General features: G+C 40.9%; 2 protein-coding genes across 2 annotated transcripts in view; both read left to right on the top strand.

The window, feature by feature from the left end:
* RB1 (RB transcriptional corepressor 1) overlaps positions 1-21837 on the top strand; it is a 128610-nt gene that overhangs the window by 31965 nt on the left and 74808 nt on the right. The gene's annotated exons all lie outside the window — the stretch shown is intronic.
* On the top strand, positions 590-21779 carry ITM2B (integral membrane protein 2B). Its single transcript, XM_081184111.1, has 6 exons — positions 590-841; positions 8975-9103; positions 11794-12000; positions 17625-17735; positions 19050-19200; positions 21110-21779. The coding sequence occupies exons 1-6, from the start codon at positions 722-724 to the stop codon at positions 21196-21198; spliced, it is 807 nt and encodes a 268-aa protein (XP_081040237.1). The 5' UTR covers positions 590-721; the 3' UTR covers positions 21199-21779.

Here is a 21837-nt window from a genome sequence, read left to right as displayed (position 1 = left end):
CAAGCTTTTCATAAGCTTCTGCAAATATATTTAGGATGATTCGGAGCTCATCCTCTGAGTGTGCACACACTAGGTTGTCATCAGCATATTGAAGCTCCATGGCGGAAGTTATGGTGACCTTACTCTTTGCTTTCTACCCCGGTGGGGAGTTTCCCTTTGACAATGTGTAGGATCATGGCCATGAAAATAAGAAATACGAGTTGGGGTGACAACACAAGCCTGCCTAACACCTGATCCCACTGTGAATGGGTCACTCTGAAAGCCCGGGGCCTGCCCTATATGCGGGCTGGGGAGAAAGACGTTCCTTTTCCCGCTGGCCAGGTGCGGGTTTGCGGGGAGGCAGCCGGGCGAGCTGCCCCAACGGGGCCCGGCCAGTTGAACAGCCACTGGCGAGGAGGAGCCGCCCGCCTGCTGCCCGCCTTTGGCGCGCCTCTCCTGAGGCAGCTTCGCCCGGCGGCTCCCCCCGGCCCGGTGCCGCCGCCGCAGGGCCTGGTCGTTGCGGGGGGGGGCGGCCTTGGCTCCTCCCTCGCCCCGCCCTCTTCCGCGGTCGCTTGCCTGAGCGAGGAGGAGGCGGAGGCGGAGAGCGCAGGGAAGGGAGGCAGAGGCGCAGGAGCGGCGCGCACCTAGGCCCCAGCCCCACCCGCCGCCGCCGCCGCCGCCGCCGCCAGCCCAGCGGAGAGCCGGAAGCTCCCGGGATCGCCCCTCAGCCGCCGCCGCCATCATGGTGAAGGTGTCGTTCAACTCGGCGTTGGCGCAGAAGGACGCCGCGGGCCGGAAGGAGGAGGACGAGAGCAAGGAGGGCGGCTGCAGCCAAGTGCTGATCCTGCCCCCCGGCGCCAAGGTGAGCTCCGTCCGCCAGGCCCCTTCGGGAGGGAGGCCTGCGGGGCGGCGCCGGGTTCCCGGCCGAGCGCCGCGGAGAGGCCAAGGAAGAGCTCGGGGCGGATCTAAAATGGCTGACTCGGGAAGAGCCGCCGAGCTTCGCCCCCTGCTCTTGGGCGGCCTTGCTTTCTCCGGGCCGCGCTCGGAGCTGCCTCCTCAGTCCGGGGGGCGGCGGGGCCTTTGGGGATGCCGAGGGGGCCTCGGTCCGCTCCGCCGCAGTTGCCTCGCTAGCAGGGAAGGCAAGACGTGCGTGGGCAGATCCGTCCTGCTCGGGTCGCCGCGTCTCTTGCAGCAAGACGGAGGAAGGTGAAGCGTTGTTGGGCCAGGTTCCCAGACGGGTAGGATGTTGCCGCAAAAACAGGTCTATTATGTCGGAAGCTTCATGGCTGGCGTTTCCTCCAAGTGCAGGGAGTGTAACCGGTTTTCTTTACACCTGTATTTCTGCCCGCTGAAAAGCACACTTAATGTAGCTGATGAAGTAGTCTGTAATCAAGGAAAACCTATGTTAAAATTAATAATTGCTCTTCACATTGCCACGTGATGGTCATATTGTACCAAATTGTGATGACATCAAGTAAATCATTAGTTTTATGCAGTGAAGCAGTGAATTTAATCTCCAATAAAGCAGTGGATGAGCCATTTAATTTCCATAATCCCAGTCAAGTTAAAACTGCCTTGCAGCATTCTGATAAGTTTTAGGTTACCATTTTATAATGATGGTACATGGTAGTTAAAATAGTCTGGTGTTTTCTGACTTTCTAAAGACTAAACAGTTCATATTTACACTTCATAGTTCTCTATGCTGCAACTATACACATATACATTACTATAGCAAAGAGGAAATAGGATTCATCAACATCAAGCTATTGAAACTTTTGCCATGGTTCCAAATTTGGCATTCCTAGGTTTGGGTTAACCTGTTTGGAAAACGGATACACAATTGTTCTTCAAAATGGAGAGAAAGATTAATTATGAGATTAGTGAGTTATTTTTTTAAAAATGTTTTCACTATCAATTGGCACAGTTAGATCTCCTCAGTATACTGTGTTAGATTTCAACTGTCTGTCTTCAGTTCCTCTGATATTTTAGCTGCAGTAGACCAAAGATCTTTTGCAAAGTTGGTGCTATCATTTGATGTGGAAAGGTGGGGGGTTAATTTGGTCTTGGTAACAGCTGTTCAAGAAGCTGCTGCTCCCCCCCCATCTTTCCTTACTTGGGATCCAAGCTCTAAACAGTTTATTGTGGGGTTGAGGTAGGGGTGACCCTTTTTTATTTCCCTTGAGTTGCTGGTTTGTGTTATCCAGCAAGGGCCTAGTATTAAGGAAATTAAAGGAGGAAATCAAGCACACAAACTTTCCTGGTATGTTGTTTCACTCTTCCTCTCTGACTCGATTTAATCTTGCTTCATAACAAGAGCTACAGAATCAACTGGGCAATGCAATCAGCTGGACTAAGCCAAAAGCAACCCCCCTTGCCCAGCACTTTTCACTGTCTGCCTTTCCTGGAACATTACCTGGAAAATGAACAGATTTGATGCCTACACTTCTGTACAGTGGACCTGCCACTTACACAAGAGTTCAGTTACAGGGGTCCGTGCACAAAGGCAGAATTGGGAACCTCGTGAACTGCCTTCCTGTGAGGTAGGGGGCTGCATACTGGGGTCTGGGGAGGACCTGGGAGGGCCCTGAGAGCTTTCCAGGGCCCTCCTGTGACTTTTCCAGGCCCCAGTAAGTGAGGTGGTGCCTCCTTTACTGGGTTTTGGGACATTCCCAAAGCCCTTGCTCTGCCTTCACCAAAGTCGGGTCACACAGGGAAGGAGGCACGAGGGCTCCAGCCTTGTCCCAGAGTCTTGGCACCTCATTCGCAAAGTCTGGAGACTGTTTACTTGGCTTTGGGAAGGTGGCTGAAGGATTTCTGCTCTCCATTCCACAACAATACTTTGAAAAATGTTCAGCTGTTTCAGAGATTTTTCCTGGGGGGTGGAGTCTAAGCTATGTAAAACTTACTCCAGATAACATCCTAACTGCAGAGAGAGGCTTGATTCATTAAAACATCAATCATAATCAATACCAAAATACATTTTTATTAGCACAAGCTAAATGATGTATTACCTTGACTGGGCACAAGTGACCCTATCATTGCCATAGCATGGCTCAGATTCACTGGTCTCAATTAGGTATTTACATATGATTGCTGCCAGGAAATAGACTAGGAGTACAGTGGCAGAGCGAGTAGATTTTGACCCATTTGCTGTTAATTTACTCAGTACTTAATTCTCAGTACTTGGTTCTCAGACTTAATCCATTCCAGAAGTCCATTCCAAAACCAAGGCACGCTTTCTCATAGGAGGTAATGCAAAATGGATTAATCCGTTCCAGACTTTTAAAAACAACCCCTAAATCAGAAATTTAACATTAATTTTAGTATCTAATGAGACCATTGATCCATAAAATGAAAGCAGTAAACAATGTTAATGGTTTTCTTGCCTTTGCTGCTTTTATTCATTTCCGCAGTTGCACAATCGATCGATCAGTAGCTGAACTGGGTTCTACACAGTTACAAAAACAAAGTCACAAGTCAGCCACAAAAATGAAAAAGCCACACAAACAAAAAGACAAAAATAGCAAAAACAAAAGCAGCAAATATAAGATCCAAATATCACCTCAGAACACCTCAGAAACAGAATACTTCTTTTGGAATGGTAGGGCGCAAATTAGCAGCGCAATACTAAAACCGGAAGAGGAACTTTTCAATTACAATGGTAGGACACGAATTAGCAGCGCAACACTAAAAATGGACGCTCAGGACTCAAAGCAGAGCATGTTCAGCTTCCAAAACAAAGTTCGAAAACTGGAACACTCACTTCCGGGTTTTCAGCATTCGGATTCCAAGTAGTTCAAGAACTAAGCTGTTCAAAAACCAAGGTACCACTGTATATGGGGTTAGGTAAAGAGACACGGATGGCACTTTGGTCTAAACCACTGAGCTTCTTGGGTCAGCAGTTCAAATCTGCACGATAGGATGAGCTCCTGTTGCTCTGTCCCAGCTCCTGCCAACCTAGCACTTCGAAAGCACACCAGTGCAAGTAGAGAAATAGGTACCACTGCAGCGGGAAGGTAAATGACATTTCTGTGTGCACTGGCTTCTGTCACAGTGTCCCATTGTACCAGAAGCAGTTTAATCATGCTGGCCACGTGACCCAGAAAGCTGTCTGTGGACAAACGCCAGCTTCTTCGGCCTGAAGCGATATGAGTCCCACAACCCCATAGTTGCTTTTGAGTGGACTTAACCGTCCAGTGGTCCTTTACCTTCTTACCTTTACCTATCTGGGCTAATCCACATATCCTGACCTCCTTTAAAACAATCCTGTGGAATGCACGAATGTATATACTCTAAATGAAATCTTGTATGAGAATAGTACCTTCATATATTTTTACATGCTCTAATTTAGGTTGCTGTGCTGTCCTTATCTACCTGGCAGTGTAGACTCAGTATCATGCTAACAGTTCTGAAAATTTACTGGTCCACTTTCCATGTAACACACTAAGCCAATGTAATGAGTGAGCGTGAATGTACTCAGCAAAATTTACAGCTGCTTCACTTCTCTTGCAATCCTGCTGCTGCCATGTTATGAATGGGGCAAGACAAAGAGAGAAGCAAAGCAGCTCTGACCTTTGCTGCTGTGCCTGCACTCTTGCTCATTCATACTTGGCTGTGGTTTGATTTAGCAGAAAATGCAGATTAGGCCACAGACCTAAGTCATGCTTAGAACAGGCTGTTTGAAATTGCTAAGTTATGAGTGTAACATGCTGGGCACGATGCACTGGATCCCAACACCTTTCCCTTATCTGAATAATATATGTTGGTGATGTGTTCCATTCAGGTGTACCTTTTGGAACTTCCTTTTGGAAAAAAGTTATGTGTAGAACTATAATAACCATTGAGACATCACTCCCTGTGCTAGGCTACAGCCCAGTGAAGTAGGTGCTATCAAAAGGCAATCCATCTTCCTTGTGTTGAGGATTCTTTCGGGAAACAATCCCCAAAGAATACGAGAAAGCTTGGGTACCGCTTGTGGTTAGTGAGCAGAGTTTCACCAAGAGTTCTGGCTTGAATAGCTCAGTTGGTAGAGCATGAGATCCAGCTGAACTTCCCAGTAGAGGACAGCAAACTGCAATTGCAGATATGGAGATCTTCACAGTGTACCTAACCAAGGATCCTGGGGAGACAGAGACTATTGGCCTAAGTTTTGGAAACATCCCTTCTGACTGGGTGACTATGGGGAAAAGTGGGGAAGAAGAAGAGAAAGAGACATAAACATCCTGTGCTGGATGTTGGAGGCATCTGGGTCTGGTCCGACTTGCAGGTATAGGGCGATATACTACTACCGTAGTAAATAAACCGTTTTGACCTCTTGCATTTTCCTGCAGAGATGCTTTAAATTCTAATCAGGTTGAGCACCACTTGGGGAGATTTTTGTTTCTTTCTTTTAGTGTTAGTGTACATCAGGGGTGGCCAACTCCCAAAAGACTGAAATCTACTCACAGAGTTAAAAACTGGCAGTTCAGGTCGAAGTTGTTGAGCTTTTTTTTAGAGGAGCCAAAGTTGTTGAGCTTCTTGGGGGGGGGGGCGTTGCAGTGATCGCAATCAGCCTCTTGGATGTGCCTGGTGTACAGTGGTACCTCAGGTTACATACGCTTCAGGTTATAGACTCCGCTAACCCAGAAATAGTACCTCAGGTTAAGAACTTTGCTTCAGGATGAGAACAGAAATCATACTTTTTTGTGGTGGCAGCGTCTACAGTCGTACCTCAGAAGTCTATGCAACCAATCAGAAGCTGTGGAAGAAGCCCCATCAGCCGTTCGGCTTCCAAAAATAGCTCACAAACTGTAACACACTCTTCTGGGTTTGCAGCATGCAGGAGCCAAAATGTTTCGAGAACTAAGCTGTTTGAAAAGCAAGGTATGACTGTACTGTTAAGAGGGATTTCTTTGGGTGGGGAGTAGTTTGAATGATGATGTGCTGTGCTCCTTCCAAGCCTGTGATCCTGTGTATGGGGCAGAATATATAAAAGGAAACAAGCCAAACCAGTTCCTTTGTTGAGGTAATGACTTTGGCTGCCTGTTTAAGTACTGCAATTTACCAGTCTAAAGAGGTTGCCATAGAAATAAATGGGTCGGTGTCAACACCCCACCTGGGTGGAAGATAAAAGTAGGTACAGTGGTACCTCTGGTTAATTTGTTCTGGAAGTCTGTTTTTAACGTGAAACCGTACTTCCGGGTTAGCGGAGTCTGTAACCTGAAGTGTTTGTAACCTGAGGTTTTTGTGCTGGAGACACAGAAAAATGTTTGCTCTGTGCTGGATTTTGGGGGCTCCCTTGGAAACGAATGGCATGTTAAGGTTTGATACAAGTAAATTCAGTAATAGGCTATCCTGTGCTTCTAATAGCTCTAACACTTAACTGTTTTGGTGACTAAAACACAGCTTGATAAACAAAACTTTATGCATACGTATAAAAAAGAAGCCATTAACATTAAATATATTATCATTATAATATGTCACTCTCTTTTAAATGGCACTGCAGAAACCAGTTACTGGCACTAAATAATAATATTGAAATGAAAAGCTGTTTAAATCACATGCTGTTACACGTAATTTTATAGGCCTGGGTACTTTAAGTGTATAAAGCATTAAAGCTACTTTCTGTAAAAAAATCACATTGTATGGCCAGGGGTATGGAATTGCTAAGAATAAGGTCACACCAAAATAGAAAAAAGGCTATTACATATAGTTGAAATACATACAAATTCTAATGTTTATCAGATTAAATGAATAGCATTTTTTAAAAAAATGAATAGCATTTTTTTAAAAAAAGTTTTCTGTAGCTCACATTTCAGAACTGTCAATGGTGAATGACACAATGCCAAATAATGTAACTGGATCAAAAAAATCATTATTCATTACTTACACTGGCAATATCACAGCTTGACATATTACTTACTAGATTTTTAAAAATCTGAGTTGTAAAACTGGTTCTTGCATCAGAATTTACAGTTTGTGGAGAATATTCTCGAGAGAATTTTCTAGCAGAGAATATTCTCACCTCGACTCACTACACACACATACCTTTGCAAATCTGGTATATTGAAAAAATGTGTATTTAAAAAAGTAAATGTTTGAGTGTACCCCTGCTTTCTAGCTAGATTTATCCCTACAGTACCAGTAATGCAGCCAGCATAGCTTTGTGCATGTGAGCAAATGTCTTCTCAGCACAAGCTTGGAAGTGGGGGATGGGCCAGCTTGGCAATGATTATAGGCTTACAGAGTTGTGACCAATTTTCAGTTACTTGATTCAAGACAGAGCAGGGTCTGTGACTGTCTCTTTCTCAGATACTTGCAAGCATGCCCAAAGTGCACCTCAGGTTTCTGGAATTTAAGGAGGGCAGGAAGGGCTAATTGAGTGGAGGGGACAATAGCATACCGTGCAAGTACATCCCATAAAGCAGTGCCCACTAGTGTGGATGTTGAGTTAAAAATTGCAAGCTGTCATGTGTGGATGAAAGTGTGCACATGGAAACAGTGACCCGTGTACAATGAACAGCCTAGTCTGGACACAACCCCATGCCATTGCCATTAACAGGTGTTTTTGCTTTTTCTGTTGTCTTTATATTATTGCACTAAATACACTTTATTATACGAACAGTGTGTGTTCAGTATATAATTATATTTGCTGTGATTTTCCACCCTAATTTAGAGGGAGAAATCCATTTCTGCTTCTTCCATTCTTTTTTTTCCAACAAAAGCGCTTGAGGTTTGATAGCTGTTTCATCTGAGTTCACTCCAAATTGTACACAGAATCCTTTCTTTCTCAACACTCTTTTTGCCAATTTAGGATGTCTCTTGATCTCTCCGTCCATGGCTTTGTTGCACTCCTTGGCTGTTTCATTCCTCCTAGACACTGTGTGAAGGACCTTTCCATTTCACCATCTATTGCCTTCAATTATACCATTTCACTCTCCTATTCTGGCAGTCATTTATCAGTCTTGTTTTCCATAGCCTTTGAGTCCTCTTTAATTCCATTTTCTATTTCATCCTGTTTTCATGTCCCATTTTATCATTTCAGCTTTAATTTCTCTTAATTGCTCATCTAATAATTGCTGTAAGATGCCAACAGTCAATGGAATGCAGCAATGTATTTGCCATACTGAATGTACTTCGTCTTGTTAATGGTTCAACCCAGCCACACCCTTAAGATATACACAGTTTCTACCTTAAGAAATTCAATCTCCCACCTCCACCATAAGATCTTCACCGCATTCTCCCTTATCAGACCAAAATTCCTTTCCCATGGGAGAAACTGTTAAGTAGAGGAATTACTTTCCATTTCAAGGCAAATATTCTGTAGGGAAGCAGAAAATTAAAAACAGAACACTTAGAGAGCTCCTTTGCCCATTTAAAAACTTCATTGGATTAAAAAATTAAAGCATGCTTTTTGTTTTGTCTTTAGCCTTTTATAATTGACTCGTCTCAAAATCAGAAAGTAGCTCATATACCAGATGTAAATTTCCACTGACAGACAGCTAAACCTCTCAATTTCAGAGATCTTAAGTCCCACCCCCTCTGGGTTTCTAGGAGCTGGCAGCTTCTCAGTCTTCTGACTCAGGCAGCAGCTTTTTCAGGTTAACCCCCATTTACTCTTTATCTCTAGAGTGAATTTCAATAACCAGGATTGCTTTGGCTTTCGTCATTCACCACATAATTATCTCTGTTGGTGAGCTGTCAACAAAAGTTGGTCAATTTGCCATGACCCCCCAGAAGCCCGCCCCCCCCAGTTATATAGCAATTTCAATATTAAAAAATATACAAGATAACAATTCAAAGCTTTCATACTAATCACTTTTACTTAGAAGTAAACAATGTATGTATTAGAAGTAAACAGTGTATCTACTTTGATTTCAGTGAGTGTACTCTCTGACTGTGATTTAGTTTGGTATCACCCTATGCCTTTACAAAGAACCACATATCTATGCATCTATATGGCCTTATAATGCTTGATGGACACAACTGATTACTGTTTCCCTTTCTGTATTTATAGGATCCAGAGGGTGTGGTACCTATCGCACAAAGGAGGGCTTGGTGTTGGTGTATGTGTTTTGGATTAGCTTTTATGCTTGCTGTGGTGATACTTGGGGGTGCCTATCTATACAAGTATTTTGCATTCCAGGTAGGTTGGATATATTACTTAAATGAGTAAATACTTTAATTGTTCTCTTTGACAATTTTTTGCTAGTTACCCAACTTTAACTCTTCTAAAAAAAGGTGAAGGTAAAATCCCCAACATATTTTAACCTCTAGCCCTTGTAAACTTAGAGCTAATTCACATGTTAATTTTAATCTTTTTGTAAGGAAAGTTCCTGCATTTAACGTGTATGGTCAGAGATCATCAGTTTGGGGGGACCGGTTTTACTTGCCAGCCTCAAATCAGTTGTTGTTAGGACACTTCTTTCCCAAAGCTAGGTCTCTGAAACTTTGCATGAGCTCAGGGATAATAAATCTGCTTCAAGCTTGGAATTGAGAGCTGAAACAAACCTTCCCCCAACAAATTAGAGATAGAGGGAGGATAGAGACTTCTTCTGTATCTGCATCTAATGGCTGCTGCAAGCTCAGCTACAGATAGGTGCTTCAAGCTCAGAACTGGGAGAGTTGAGGCACAGATGCAAGCCTGTGTAAGCTCTCTTCTTCGATTGAGCACAGAGCACAGATTGAGACAGAGGCAAGATGGAAAGGCTTAAAGCATGGGTAGGCAAACTAAGGCCCGGGGGCAGATCTGGCCCAATCGCCTTCTCAATCCAGCCCATGGATGGTCCAGGAATCAGCGTGGTTTTTATTATTATTATTATTATTATTATTATTATTATTATTATATTATTATTATTATTATTATTATTATTATTATTATTATTATTATTAATATGTGTCCTTTTATTTAAAATGCATCTCTGGGTTATTTGTGGGGCATAGGAATTTGTTCTTTCCCCCCCCTTCAGAATACAGTCTGGCCCCCCACAAGGTCTGAGGGACAGTGGACCGGCCCCCTGCTGAAAAAAAATGCTGACCCCTGGCTTAAGGGTATGAGGGAGTGGGGATTGGGAGGTGATCTGTTTATTTCCCCCCAATGAACTTTTCCATTAGAAAAATGAGAAAATTGAGAGAAAATAAAAAATTGTGCAAAAGTTTTTCAAAATTATATATGAAATCCTCTTTCAATCATTGTTTTGAAATATTTTTTCAGCCAACTCACTGCTTCAAAACAACTAGATACAAGCTTCAAAGGCAATAATGTTAGTGATTGCTGATTGAATTCTCTGAATTGCTAAGTAGGGATTCGGTGCTGGAAACTATTTTAAAAGCTTCAGAATGCAGAACACTTCAGGTATTTGATCTAAAGGAGGAGTCATATCAACCATATTGCCCCTACAACATGACTGCTAAACATATTTATAGTATAGCCTACAATACGCTTCAGATTCCTCCATATTGTGCATCAAATGAAAAATGTGATGCATGTTTGAAAATGCATATGTGCAATCAGGGAATAAACTTAACATGAAAAACTGGGGAAATGTCTCAATTTTTTTCAAATCTTTGAAGCTCAAAGTTCAAAATCCAAAGCTATACATCTGAAAGATGATGATTAGATGAGACAAAATAAATGAGTTTTTCTGTTATTTTCAATTATATATTATTGATGGAGTAGAATATAAGTAATTCAGGGTTCAAGATAACGAATCAATTATGTGCGTACAGTGGTACCTCTCAAGACGAATTTCCCTATGGGCTTGCTTCGCAAGACGAAATGTCTTGCGAGTTTGTTTCCTTTTTCTTAAAGCCGCTAAGCCGTTAATAGCTGCTAAGCCGCTAATAGCCGTGCTTCGCAAGACGAAAAAACCGCAAGACGAAGAGACTCGCGGAACGGATTAATTTTGTCTTGCGAGGCACCACTGTACATGACACCAGCTTCCTGTTTATAATTATGCTACAGTAATATCCAAATTTATTGCAGTTCTTTAAATACATTGAGTTGAATCCAGACTTAGTCGAAACTGAATTAACACCTATTGATTTCATACCTGAAGCATGACTAACCATTATAGGAATATTTTTTTCTATAGGAAAACTCTAAATACAAGAATATTTAGAATTTTTTCCTCTGAAAACCAAAGTTTCTTCAGCATAATGCTGGTCTAAATATTGGTTCCAAACCCTCATGATAAAACTTTCCTTATTTTCTACAGTGTTCATAGTTTCAATTTTAAACTGTTAAATTTTATTTTTAACCTAAATTTTCCTGTTAAGAAAATAGGATATAATAAATGTTTATAGCAAAGCTTCCCGGGCATTTTGCAAAAACACAGTAAGTTATATGTGATATTTTATTGCTTTTAAGAACATGCAATAATAACAATTTTACCCCACCCATTTGGCTGGGTTGCTCCAGCCACTCTGGGAGGCTTCCAATTCATAAAAGCATAGTAAAAATCAAACATTAAAAATGTAAGCTTAGGAGATGTAAGTCTAGGTTTGAGAAGAGAATCCATAATGTGTGTATTTCTGTTTTCCCAAACCACTCCCACAGTGTTTTTAATTGACTTTAAAACTTCCAGATATTTCAATTGATTTCCCCCCAGAAATTTCCTGTCTCTAGCTGGACACCTGGACCTGCCTGGGTTACACCTGCTCTTCACGCCCTGCCTCCCCTCCCCTCTGCTTCTTGAAATAGCTTTGAGATGAAAGAAAAAAAATAGCACTTTAGTGCATAAGGAAGGGGTCTGGTACATATTAATGGTTTAAGGGAGATTATAAGTGCCTGAAAGCTTGCATAATATTTGCTTCACTTTTAACTTTGCCCTTTAGGAAAATGGCGTTTACTTCTGTGGAATAAAGTATATTGAGGATGGCTTAACATTAAGTGAGCCAGATTCTGGCGCCCCAGCTCCCCGTTACCAGATCATTGAAGAGAACATTCAAATCCTCAAGGAGCAGGAGGTTGAGTTCATCAGTGTGCCTGTTCCAGAATTTGCTGACAGTGATCCAGCTGATATCGTTCATGATTTTCACCGGGTAAGGACAGTCTGTAATGCGAATGAGAGTTTCTTGCCATATGCTTGTCTGTAGCCATGGATTGGTTGTGTTGACTTTCAAAAGTAGGATTTAGGGCTGTAGTTCAGTCCCTGACAACTCCAACAGGGCAGGGAAAGGCTTGTATCTGAGACCTGGAGAGCTGCTGCCAGTCGGCATAGACTAGGGTGGGCAGCGTATTTTCACCTGAGGATCTTATTTGTTCCTGACCAGTCTTCTGGAGGCTGCATGGCAGGAGAGGGCAGTGCCATCATGAATAAGGCCTCTGCTCACATGCATCCACACGTGACACAAAAGTGATGCACACACTCAAGCAGCACACACATACCAGCTTCTCATGTGCCATGCCTTATGTAGCCTTTGAGAACTGCCACATCAAGGTCTCCAGGGGCTTTGAGATGGCAGCTTCATGCCATGAGTTACTGCAAAATACTCCAGCTGTCTTCTCTACCCTTTCATGATGGAACTGCCAGTCCCGATGAGTTCATTGAAGAGCCAGTGCTCAGGCTGTGTTGGAAATGATGCCCTTTTCCAGTAATGCTCAGATACCGACACTGATTGCTGAACGTTCTGGCGCAGAGGTTGTATTGTGAAATTGGAGAGAGGCCAGTATGGGGCAGGTGAAGCCAGAGGAGGACCACTAGCCACTGACAGTTGACAGAACTTGTTGTATATTTGATTTTATTGCCAATGCCACAGTGCATTCAAAATCAGGGAGTGTCTCGAGCCCAGATAAAAATGCTCAGGCCGTTCATCATCCTTGTGTAGTAGAGAATATTCGAGTTAGCTGGACTGATGATACGATTCAGTTTAATACAGCTTCCTATGTTCCTGTGCAATAACATAGTTGCAATAACTGCAACCACTGAACATGTTCTTTTTTTTTTTTTAATAAATTTTTATTGGTTTTACAGCATTTTTTAAAAAAAAACAAACAAACACAAAACAAAACAAACATACAAAATGCTTTCAAAGATATTTTCATAAACCTCTTTTCTTGGACTTCCCCATACCCCCCCTCTCTGCATCCCAGTGTCCATATTTGAACTAGCAACTCCCAGTTGTTACTTTCTAATCTCTGTCATCTTAGTCCTCCTTTATTATCTAACCTTGTATCCCTGTACCCTGTTACTTCTAGCAACCACAACATTTTAACATTCGTTGAGTTTATAGTAGTCCTTAAGATAGCTCTTAAATTTTTTCCATTCTTCTTCCACCATCTCTTTACGTTGGTCACGGATTCTGCCTGTCATCTCAGCCAGTGTCATATAGTCCATCACTTTCATCTGCCATTCTTCCAGAGTAGGTAAATCTTGTGTCTTCCAATATTTTGCGATGAGTATTCTTGCTGCTGTTGTGGCATACATAAAGAAATTTCTATCTTTCTTTGTCACCAATTGGCCGACAATGCCCAAGAGAAAGGCCTCTGGTTTTTTAGAAAATGTACATTTAAGTACCTTTTTCATTTCATTATAGATCATTTCCCAGAAGGCCTTTATCTTCGGGCATGTCCACCAAAGGTGGTAAAAAGTACCTTCAGTCTCTTTACATTTCCAACATTTATTATCGGGCAAATGATAGATTTTTGCCAGCTTGACTGGGGTCATGTACCACCTGTATACCATTTTCATAATGTTTTCCTTTAAGGCATTACATGCCGTAAATTTGATACCGGTGTTCCATAACCATTCCCAGTCATCTGACATAATGTTGTGTCCAACATCCTGCGCCCACTTAATCATAGCAGATTTAACTGTTTCATCCTGTGTGTTCCATTTCAACAGCAAGTTATACATTCTAGATAAATTCTTAGTATTGGGTTCTAGCAATTCGGTCTCTAGTTTTGATTTCTCCACTTGGAAACCGATTTTCCTGTCCTGTTTAAAAATTTCCATTATTTGGCGATATTGAAACCAATTTTCTACTTTGTGCTTCAATTTCTCCTGACTTTGTAGTTTAACCTTGTCTCCATCCTGTTCTAAAATTTCCCAATACTTCGGCCATCCGACCTCCATATTGAGTTTCTTCACTGCTTTAGCCTCCACTGGTGACACCCATCTAGGGGTTTTATTTTCCAATAAGTCTTTGTATCTTATCCAGACATTAAATAATGCTTTTCTAACAATGTGATTTTTAAAGGTACTGTTAACCTTGTCATACCAAAGATATGCATGCCAACCAAAAGCATTATTGAAGCCTTCCAGATCCAAGATGTCTGTATTCTCGAGGAGCATCCATTCTTTCAGCCAGCAAAACGCTGCTGCCTCATAGTACAATTTTAGGTCCGGCAGGGCAAAACCCCCTCTTTCTTTAGCGTCAGTCAGTATTTTGAATTTAATTCGGGGCTTTTTGCCCTGCCAGACAAATTTCGAAATGTCTTTGTGCCACCTCTTAAAACATTCCATCTTATCAAGAATCTGCAAGGTCTGAAACAAAAATAACATTCTAGGCAATACATTCATTTTAATTACTGCAATTCGGCCTAACATTGACAGTTTCAGATTTGACCATATTTCTAGATCTTTTTTAATCTCTGACCAACATTTTTCATAATTGTCCTTATACAAATTAACATTCTTAGGTGTTAAATAAACCCCTAGGTATTTGACTTTCTTAACCACTGTCAAACCTGTTTCCTCCTGAAATTTCTCCTTTTCCATGTCTGTTAGGTTTTTCCCTAAGACTTTAGTTTTTTGCTTATTCAACTTAAATCCAGCCACCTGGCCAAATTGTTGAATTATTTCTAAAACCCTTTTCGTACTAGTGTTTGGCTCTTGCAAAGTCAATACTAGGTCATCTGCATACGCTCTTAACTTGTAGTGTTTAGCTCCGACCTGCACACCTTTGACCTGCTGGTCATTTCTTATCATATTCAGCAACACCTCCAGAACCGAAATGAAAAGTAATGGGGAAATTGGGCACCCCTGCCGAGTTCCTTTTTCTATCTTAAGTTCCTCAGTCACAACATTATTTACAATCAGCTTAGCTTTTTGTTCGGAATATATTGCAGCCATACCATTCTCAAAACCCTGGCCTACCCCCATCCCATGAAGATTCTTCCTCATAAAACTCCAAGAGATATTATCAAAGGCTTTCTCCGCGTCCACAAAGATCAATACTGCTTTAGTGTTTATATTCACCTCCAGCTTTTCCAAAATGTCTATTACATTCCTTACATTGCCCGCTAGGTGTCTTTTAGGGAGAAAGCCTGCTTGGTCTTTATGAATCTTCTCCATCAAAACTCTTTTAAATCTTTTTGCCCAAATGTCTGCAAAAATTTTGTAATCCACATTAAGGAGTGATATCGGGCGGTAGTTCTTGAGTTGGGTCTTTTCAGTCTCTGACTTTGGTATGAGTGAGATATATGCCTCTTTCCACGATTCAGGTGCCCTTTTTCCTTCAAGGATCTCATTACAAACTTCTCTTAATGGTTGAATCAACCATTCCTTCAACGATTTGTAGTATCTAGAAGTCAGTCCATCTGGTCCCGGAGATTTGCCCAATTGCATATTCTGAATGGCAGCCTCTATCTCTTGTTCTGAGATTCTCTGGTTCAAGTCCATCTTACTTTGCTGAGAGATATTTTGTAATCCATATCTTCCAAGGAATTTGTCTATATCTTCTTCATTTTGCGGGCCTTGGGTGTAAAGTTTTTTGAAATAACTTAGAAAGCAATTTCTAATTTCATTAGGTTTAGATATACTCTTTCCATCAACCTCTAGGCTTGTAACTGTATTTAGTTTCTGCCTTTTCTTCAATGTTCTAAAGCCTGTGAACAACAAGTTTTGTGGGAACCTGGGATTTGGAATGTGGCAGGTATGGAAATGGGAATTTTTAGTCCTTAACAAAAGTCCTGATTTTCTTCCCTAATTCATGTCCCAGACAAGGAAATGATGGATCCCACTCCCACCCACACCCCACTGATTATGGTAAAAAAATAATAATGATGCGAGTACAAGGGAGCCCTGCAGCAAAACGTTGCAGTGCATCTTGTTCCTAACAGAAGTACTGTTCTAGGCTTCAACCAGCCTGAAACATTAACCTTGCACTGCTTGGAATTTACCATGGGCACTGTCCCACTTTTTCCTGCCTGTGCAAAAGGGCTTCAGATTGGTATGGAACAACCTTTTATTGCTGCATAGTGTAGTGAGGAGAGTAATTCACTGCTTGCCATAATGCTTTTAAGGGCCTGTGCAGGTCAGCATCCTCACTCCCTTTTTCATTGTCTTTTCTGTTACTACCTTTTCAACATTCCATGGTTTATCTTCCCACAATCATCAGACTTGCATCATTTGCCCAAATTCCAGTTCCTTTAATCTCCCTTGCAGCGGAAGTGAGAGCTGCCCATAGAAAGCAGTTGGAAAGCAAATTGTTTTAACATGGCTATGATTGAGCAGCACTGTTTATATTGTTACCCACCAACATTGTTTAGGGAAGTTTTTAATGACTGATGTTTTAATGTACTTTTAATCTTTTGCTGGAAGCCACCCAGAGTGGCTGGGAATAATAATAATAATAATAATAATAATAATAATAATAATAATAATAATAATAATAATAATAAAAATAAATAAATAAATAAATAATAAAGTAATTACTAGACTCAACAAAAACTAGCAGCCACACAGAGTTCATGTTTCTGGTATTCATTGTGAACTAAACAGTTTCCTCCATACAATCAGTTATATCCAGCAGTTTCCTTCCTGCAGAATGGGAATGGGGATGCTGTGATCTTCAGGTGTTGCCCTCCAACTCCTATCAGCCTGAGCCAGCATTCTCAGTGGTTAGGGACCCACAGTGTCGCCTCAGTGTACTTTCAGCTGATGGGATATGTGGCTATTTGAGTTTACTTTTAGATGAAATTTTCCCCCTTCTCTCTCTCTCCCTCTCTCGAATTTTTTTACAGCTCTAGAAAAAACCCTCAAATTATGATTTGTCTACCTTGCATAAATTGGGTTGTCTTACTGTAGTAACTGAAATTCAATACATAATTATAGAACCCTGCATATTAATCTGATATTTATTTTGGAGTGTTGAATAAGGAAAATCACATTAAGCATACTTTGAGTGGCATCTACAATTTTGGATAGTTTGCATGTGACTTGAGATGCCTGGAACTTGGGGGTTTTACTGTATAATAACAATTCTCCTCCAAATAGTTTAAATCACATGCCCAGAAAACCATCACATTTACAATTTGAAAACATTTAGTACATAAAAGTACTAGGTTTTATTGTGTTTTGCACTTCTTAAATTAGGCCTGGGATATTCATGCAGCAAAATGGGGTGGTGAGAACCTCAGTTGGCAGAATGGTTTGTGCCACTTCAGGTAATTGGATCACATTTTTTTTAGTGCTTCCCAATGTGAAAGACACTGCTTCCCCCCACCCCCACCCCGCAAAAGGAAGAAACGACCACAGAAAACTAGCACAGAAGGCTGGACTTTTCTTAGTGCTAGTTTTGTTTTATCTGAAAGGACATTACAAATAGTATCCGCAAAGGCAGGCATTCAGCAGGAAAATGAAGTAGCAATTAGAATGATTACTCATACATAATTTTGTATGTTTAAAATTACTAACATGCTATTTGTGACATCTTCTCATCAGAGACTTACAGCTTACCTTGACCTCAGCCTGGATAAATGCTATGTTATTCCTCTAAACACGTCGGTTGTTATGCCGCCTAAAAACTTTTTGGAGTTGTTGATCAACATCAAGGTATGATTAAAATTCACGTTTCTTTTTGAATATATTCAGGCTAGATCATTAAACTTTCATACTGAAGATATAAGTGTATGTAAACATGAAAGAGCACTTAATGTACTACAGGACAGCAGAAAGTTGTAACTTCATTAGCTAATTTTTTATTTATAAAATCATTTTAAGCATTTAAAAAATAATAATTACACTGTACACAATTCAAAAGCATAAATTACATTGTTTGAAGAATGTGGTTTAGGTCTACCTTGTCTATAATCAGTTAATTTTTACATTATAGCATCTACATAAAACTTGTTTACCCATTCAAACAACTTCTCAACAAGAATGCTGTTTCACAGAATAGGGGTGGTCACACTGAAAGCAGTGCTTGGAGCTATGGTTGACCAGGCGTCTGATATTTTTGATATATCAAGGAGAAACCGTCCTGCAGAACACAGTGACTTACTGAGTAGATAAGAGTTAAGGGGGTCTCTGAAGTAACCTGGTCCTAATCAGTTGTTTGAAAAATCTTAATACAAATTATTAATATTAGTTTTTTTAAGTAATCTTGTCTTGAGGGCCAATTTTGCTGGCCCAAACCTTTCAGTTTAAATTTGAGTTCCCCATTATGTCCAAATTGAGAGAACTGCAGTTAACTTTAGTTATGGAAGGGTTGCCATATGTCCAGAATTTCCAGGACGTTTCCGGAATACTCCAGTCTCTAGCTGTGTCTGGGTGGAAATCGGTCAAATGTCCGGGAAAATCCGGATGTATGGCAGACCTTGTGTCGGTAGTGCCGTTTTTGCTTATTTCCCTTAAAAAAAAATTAGCCAAAAAAGCTCAACAAGTTTGGCCAAAAAAAGCAGAACTTTTCTGTCTGGATTTTCACTCTTTGAAATATGGCAACCTGAGCTATGGTTATTTTAAAAAATAGTGTTATAGAGGTAGCATTAAGCCAAAAACCATTCGGAAGCTTTGAGAGATCTTATTGAATATATTAACAGGGCAGAACTGCCACACTCCTTGACATTAGCCTTGGCAGAAGTATATGATACAATAGTCATCTATTATTATTTATATCAACTGTCCATCAAAATGTGAATCACCATTTCTCCTCTATTACGTTTTATTGTTTTCTAAAGTGTGCAAAATTGGTAAAGAGTATTTTTAAAAAGCAATTTCCTTCTACCTTCTGCAAAAAGTCCCTCCCCTCCAACACACATTTTGCAGAACTGAACTTTTTCCCCCGCAGAACAATTGTAAAAACGACTCATCTGACATCATTAACATTATTGAGACTATACTGTTGCACTTTTATTTGGGTTGATGTAGGCTGGAACATACTTGCCTCAGTCCTACCTGATTCATGAGCAGATGATAGTTACTGATCGTATAGAAAATGTGGATCAGCTGGGCTTCTTCATCTATCGCCTCTGTCGTGGCAAAGAGACCTACAAATTGCAGCGCAAGGAAATGCTGAAAGGTATGGTTGGCATGTGGATGGGGAAAAAGAAAGGTACCTCAACTCTGTTGAGGGTGATGGCCCTCCTGTTAAGTGCCATATAAAATAGTGAAAGGGTAGCGTCCCAGTTTCTGCAGTTCAAGTGTAATGGCATGCGTTTGTTGGCCCTCATGCTAAATAGTTACATTCTCACATGGAAACTCTTAGCATTGAGGACAGTTTTTTGAGCCATTGAATATTGTGCCTTGTACACTGTTGCGATATCAGTAATTGCATGTTTAGCACTGTGATTCAGAGAATATGCTTCACTAAGAACTGTAATAATAAACGTATAAATGGAATGGTGAACTCATGGACAAAATACATAAAACCTATTTCACATGGTACTTGATCTAACCAGTTTGCCAGTTTGAATCATGCTACTTTTATGCATCAAGCACTTTGCATAAGATTTAACAGTGCAGTGGGCACCAGTCAGATGTAAGCCAAGTCACCATTATTTTCAGTGGGTGACAGGCATGAGGTTAAACATTTACCATTCAAATCAGGGGACTAAAAATTGCTTAACTTGGGCTGAATCATGAGTTGCAGCATCTCGTGGTATGTTGGAACAGAATTGTCTAATTTTGCTGGAGCATTGTTTGGGACACAGAAGAAAGGAAGTACCTTTCAATGAAGACTAAACTTGATGTGGATCTGAAGAAGTGTGCATGCACACGAAAGCTTATACCCAGAACAAACTTAGTTGGTCTCTAAGGTGCTACTGGACAATTTATTATTTTTTTTAATTTCGACTGCATCAGACCAACATGGCTAGTTACCTGAATCTTGATTACTCACAATTTTTAACAAAAGTAACTGTTGAGGCTTTCACCACGGCTCTTCAGTTGGATAGGAAGAACATGACAGGGATGGCTGATCTGTGGCTCTTCAGACATTGTTGGACTCCAGCTCCCGTCGGCCAGAACCAGCATGGCCAATGGTCAGGGATGATGGGAGTTGTAGTCCAGCAATATCTGGAGAGCCAGTGTTAGCTACCCCTGGTATAAGGTGGCATTTCTTGCATTTGCCTGCCTTTGGCAGCAGAAACTGTGAGCTATGCTGGGGCAAAACTGAATTTCGTGGTAGCCTGTTCTAGAGCCTAGATTTGTTATACTTGGTATGGCGATTCTGATTAAAGGATAACAATATCAGATGCATCAAGTTGGTTCAACAAGAGCTGTACATATGAGCAACTCTCTTGCAATAAGACTGCTCAGAGCAAGTCTTGAGAGAGCCGCTGTGTCTGCTTTTCAGTTCATTAAATGTCTGCAGCTCCCTGCATCATCCAACATCCATAGATTTGCAGCCTCCAGCCTTCACAACCTTCCTATCTTGACTCTCCCATTTAGTTTATATGTAATAGCCTCTGTGTCTTGCAGGTGCTTATCAATGCCCTAGTGCAGCTGAGGGGCCTGAAGGAAGGTAGTGGCTTGAAAGACAAAAAAACCCCACTCCAATTAAAAACTGAACTTTTCTTTTCAGAAAAGCAGTTTACATTCAAAACATTTTCACCAGCACTTTGAATACTTTCTGCCTATAACTGACCTATCAGCTAATAAGAAGTCACAGGGAGCCTCTTTGAAGGCCCAGCACCCATCAGCTGGGAGCAGCTCTAAAGGAAGTTGCTGTAACAGTTCCAGTTACCTCCTTTGAACTTTGGCATACACCAGGCACATGTCATTCTGATGCCAGGCTATTGATGGGTGAGTGGTCAAAGTTGAGGGTGGGGGAGATAAGGAGCTGGCCTGCTGGCCAAACCCAGTTCCCTATTAATGACCTACAGAGTCTCCAGTTTGACAGAATCCCTCACAACCGTTTTCACAGGAAGCAAAAGGCAACTATCATTTTTTTTAAAAAAAATTATATTCTATTCACTTTTCCACCACAGGAATACAGAAGCGTGAAGCAAGTAATTGCCGAAAGATTCGACACTTTGAGAACAGGTTTGTCATGGAAACACTCATCTGTGAAGAATAGACATACTGTTGTGACTGAAAATACACACATTGACCCCACCCTTTATGTGCAGTGATCTTTATTTTAAGTCATTTATGTAAGTAGTGGACAAGGCTTTATAGCTGAATGCCAACACTTTTTATCTTACAATAAACCTTTTTAACGTTTTCCCATATTTTGAAGCATGATGCCCTTTTTATATGTTTGAATAGCTGCTATATAAACTCTTAGTTGTTAGTACATTTCATGTAATGAACCTTTAAGTAATACCAGGTCAATAATTTATCCCATTTTAGAGTAAAATTGGAGAATAATTCATCTGAATTTATTATAAAGAATACATGCACAAATGGACTGCAATTCTTGAGATTTTTAATAGCATATTACTTGCAACGTTGGGGAAGCATTGGGAAAACAATTTGTAATAAAAGTGCAATTCATTTTCTTCTTTTAATACAGTCTCATTTAAGTTTGATTTCCAAGTCGCTGTTCTAGTATAAGCATCTGCTGTAACAAAGTTAAGCAGTAACAGAATGTTACTGACGTGTATATATGCTATGTATGTGCAGTGAAAATAAATATTACAAACCTGTTTGTCTAAATGTTTTTGTAACTTTTCTTTGAGCAACTTTTCTTTATGTGGACAGTATCTCTGGGAAT

The sequence above is a fragment of the Podarcis bocagei genome (genome assembly GCF_964188305.1).
Source record: "Podarcis bocagei genome assembly, chromosome: 1".
In the NCBI taxonomy this organism is placed as follows: Eukaryota; Metazoa; Chordata; class Lepidosauria; order Squamata; family Lacertidae; genus Podarcis; species Podarcis bocagei.
Note: the sequence above shows the minus strand (reverse complement) of the source record. Positions and strands in the feature narration are given on the sequence as shown.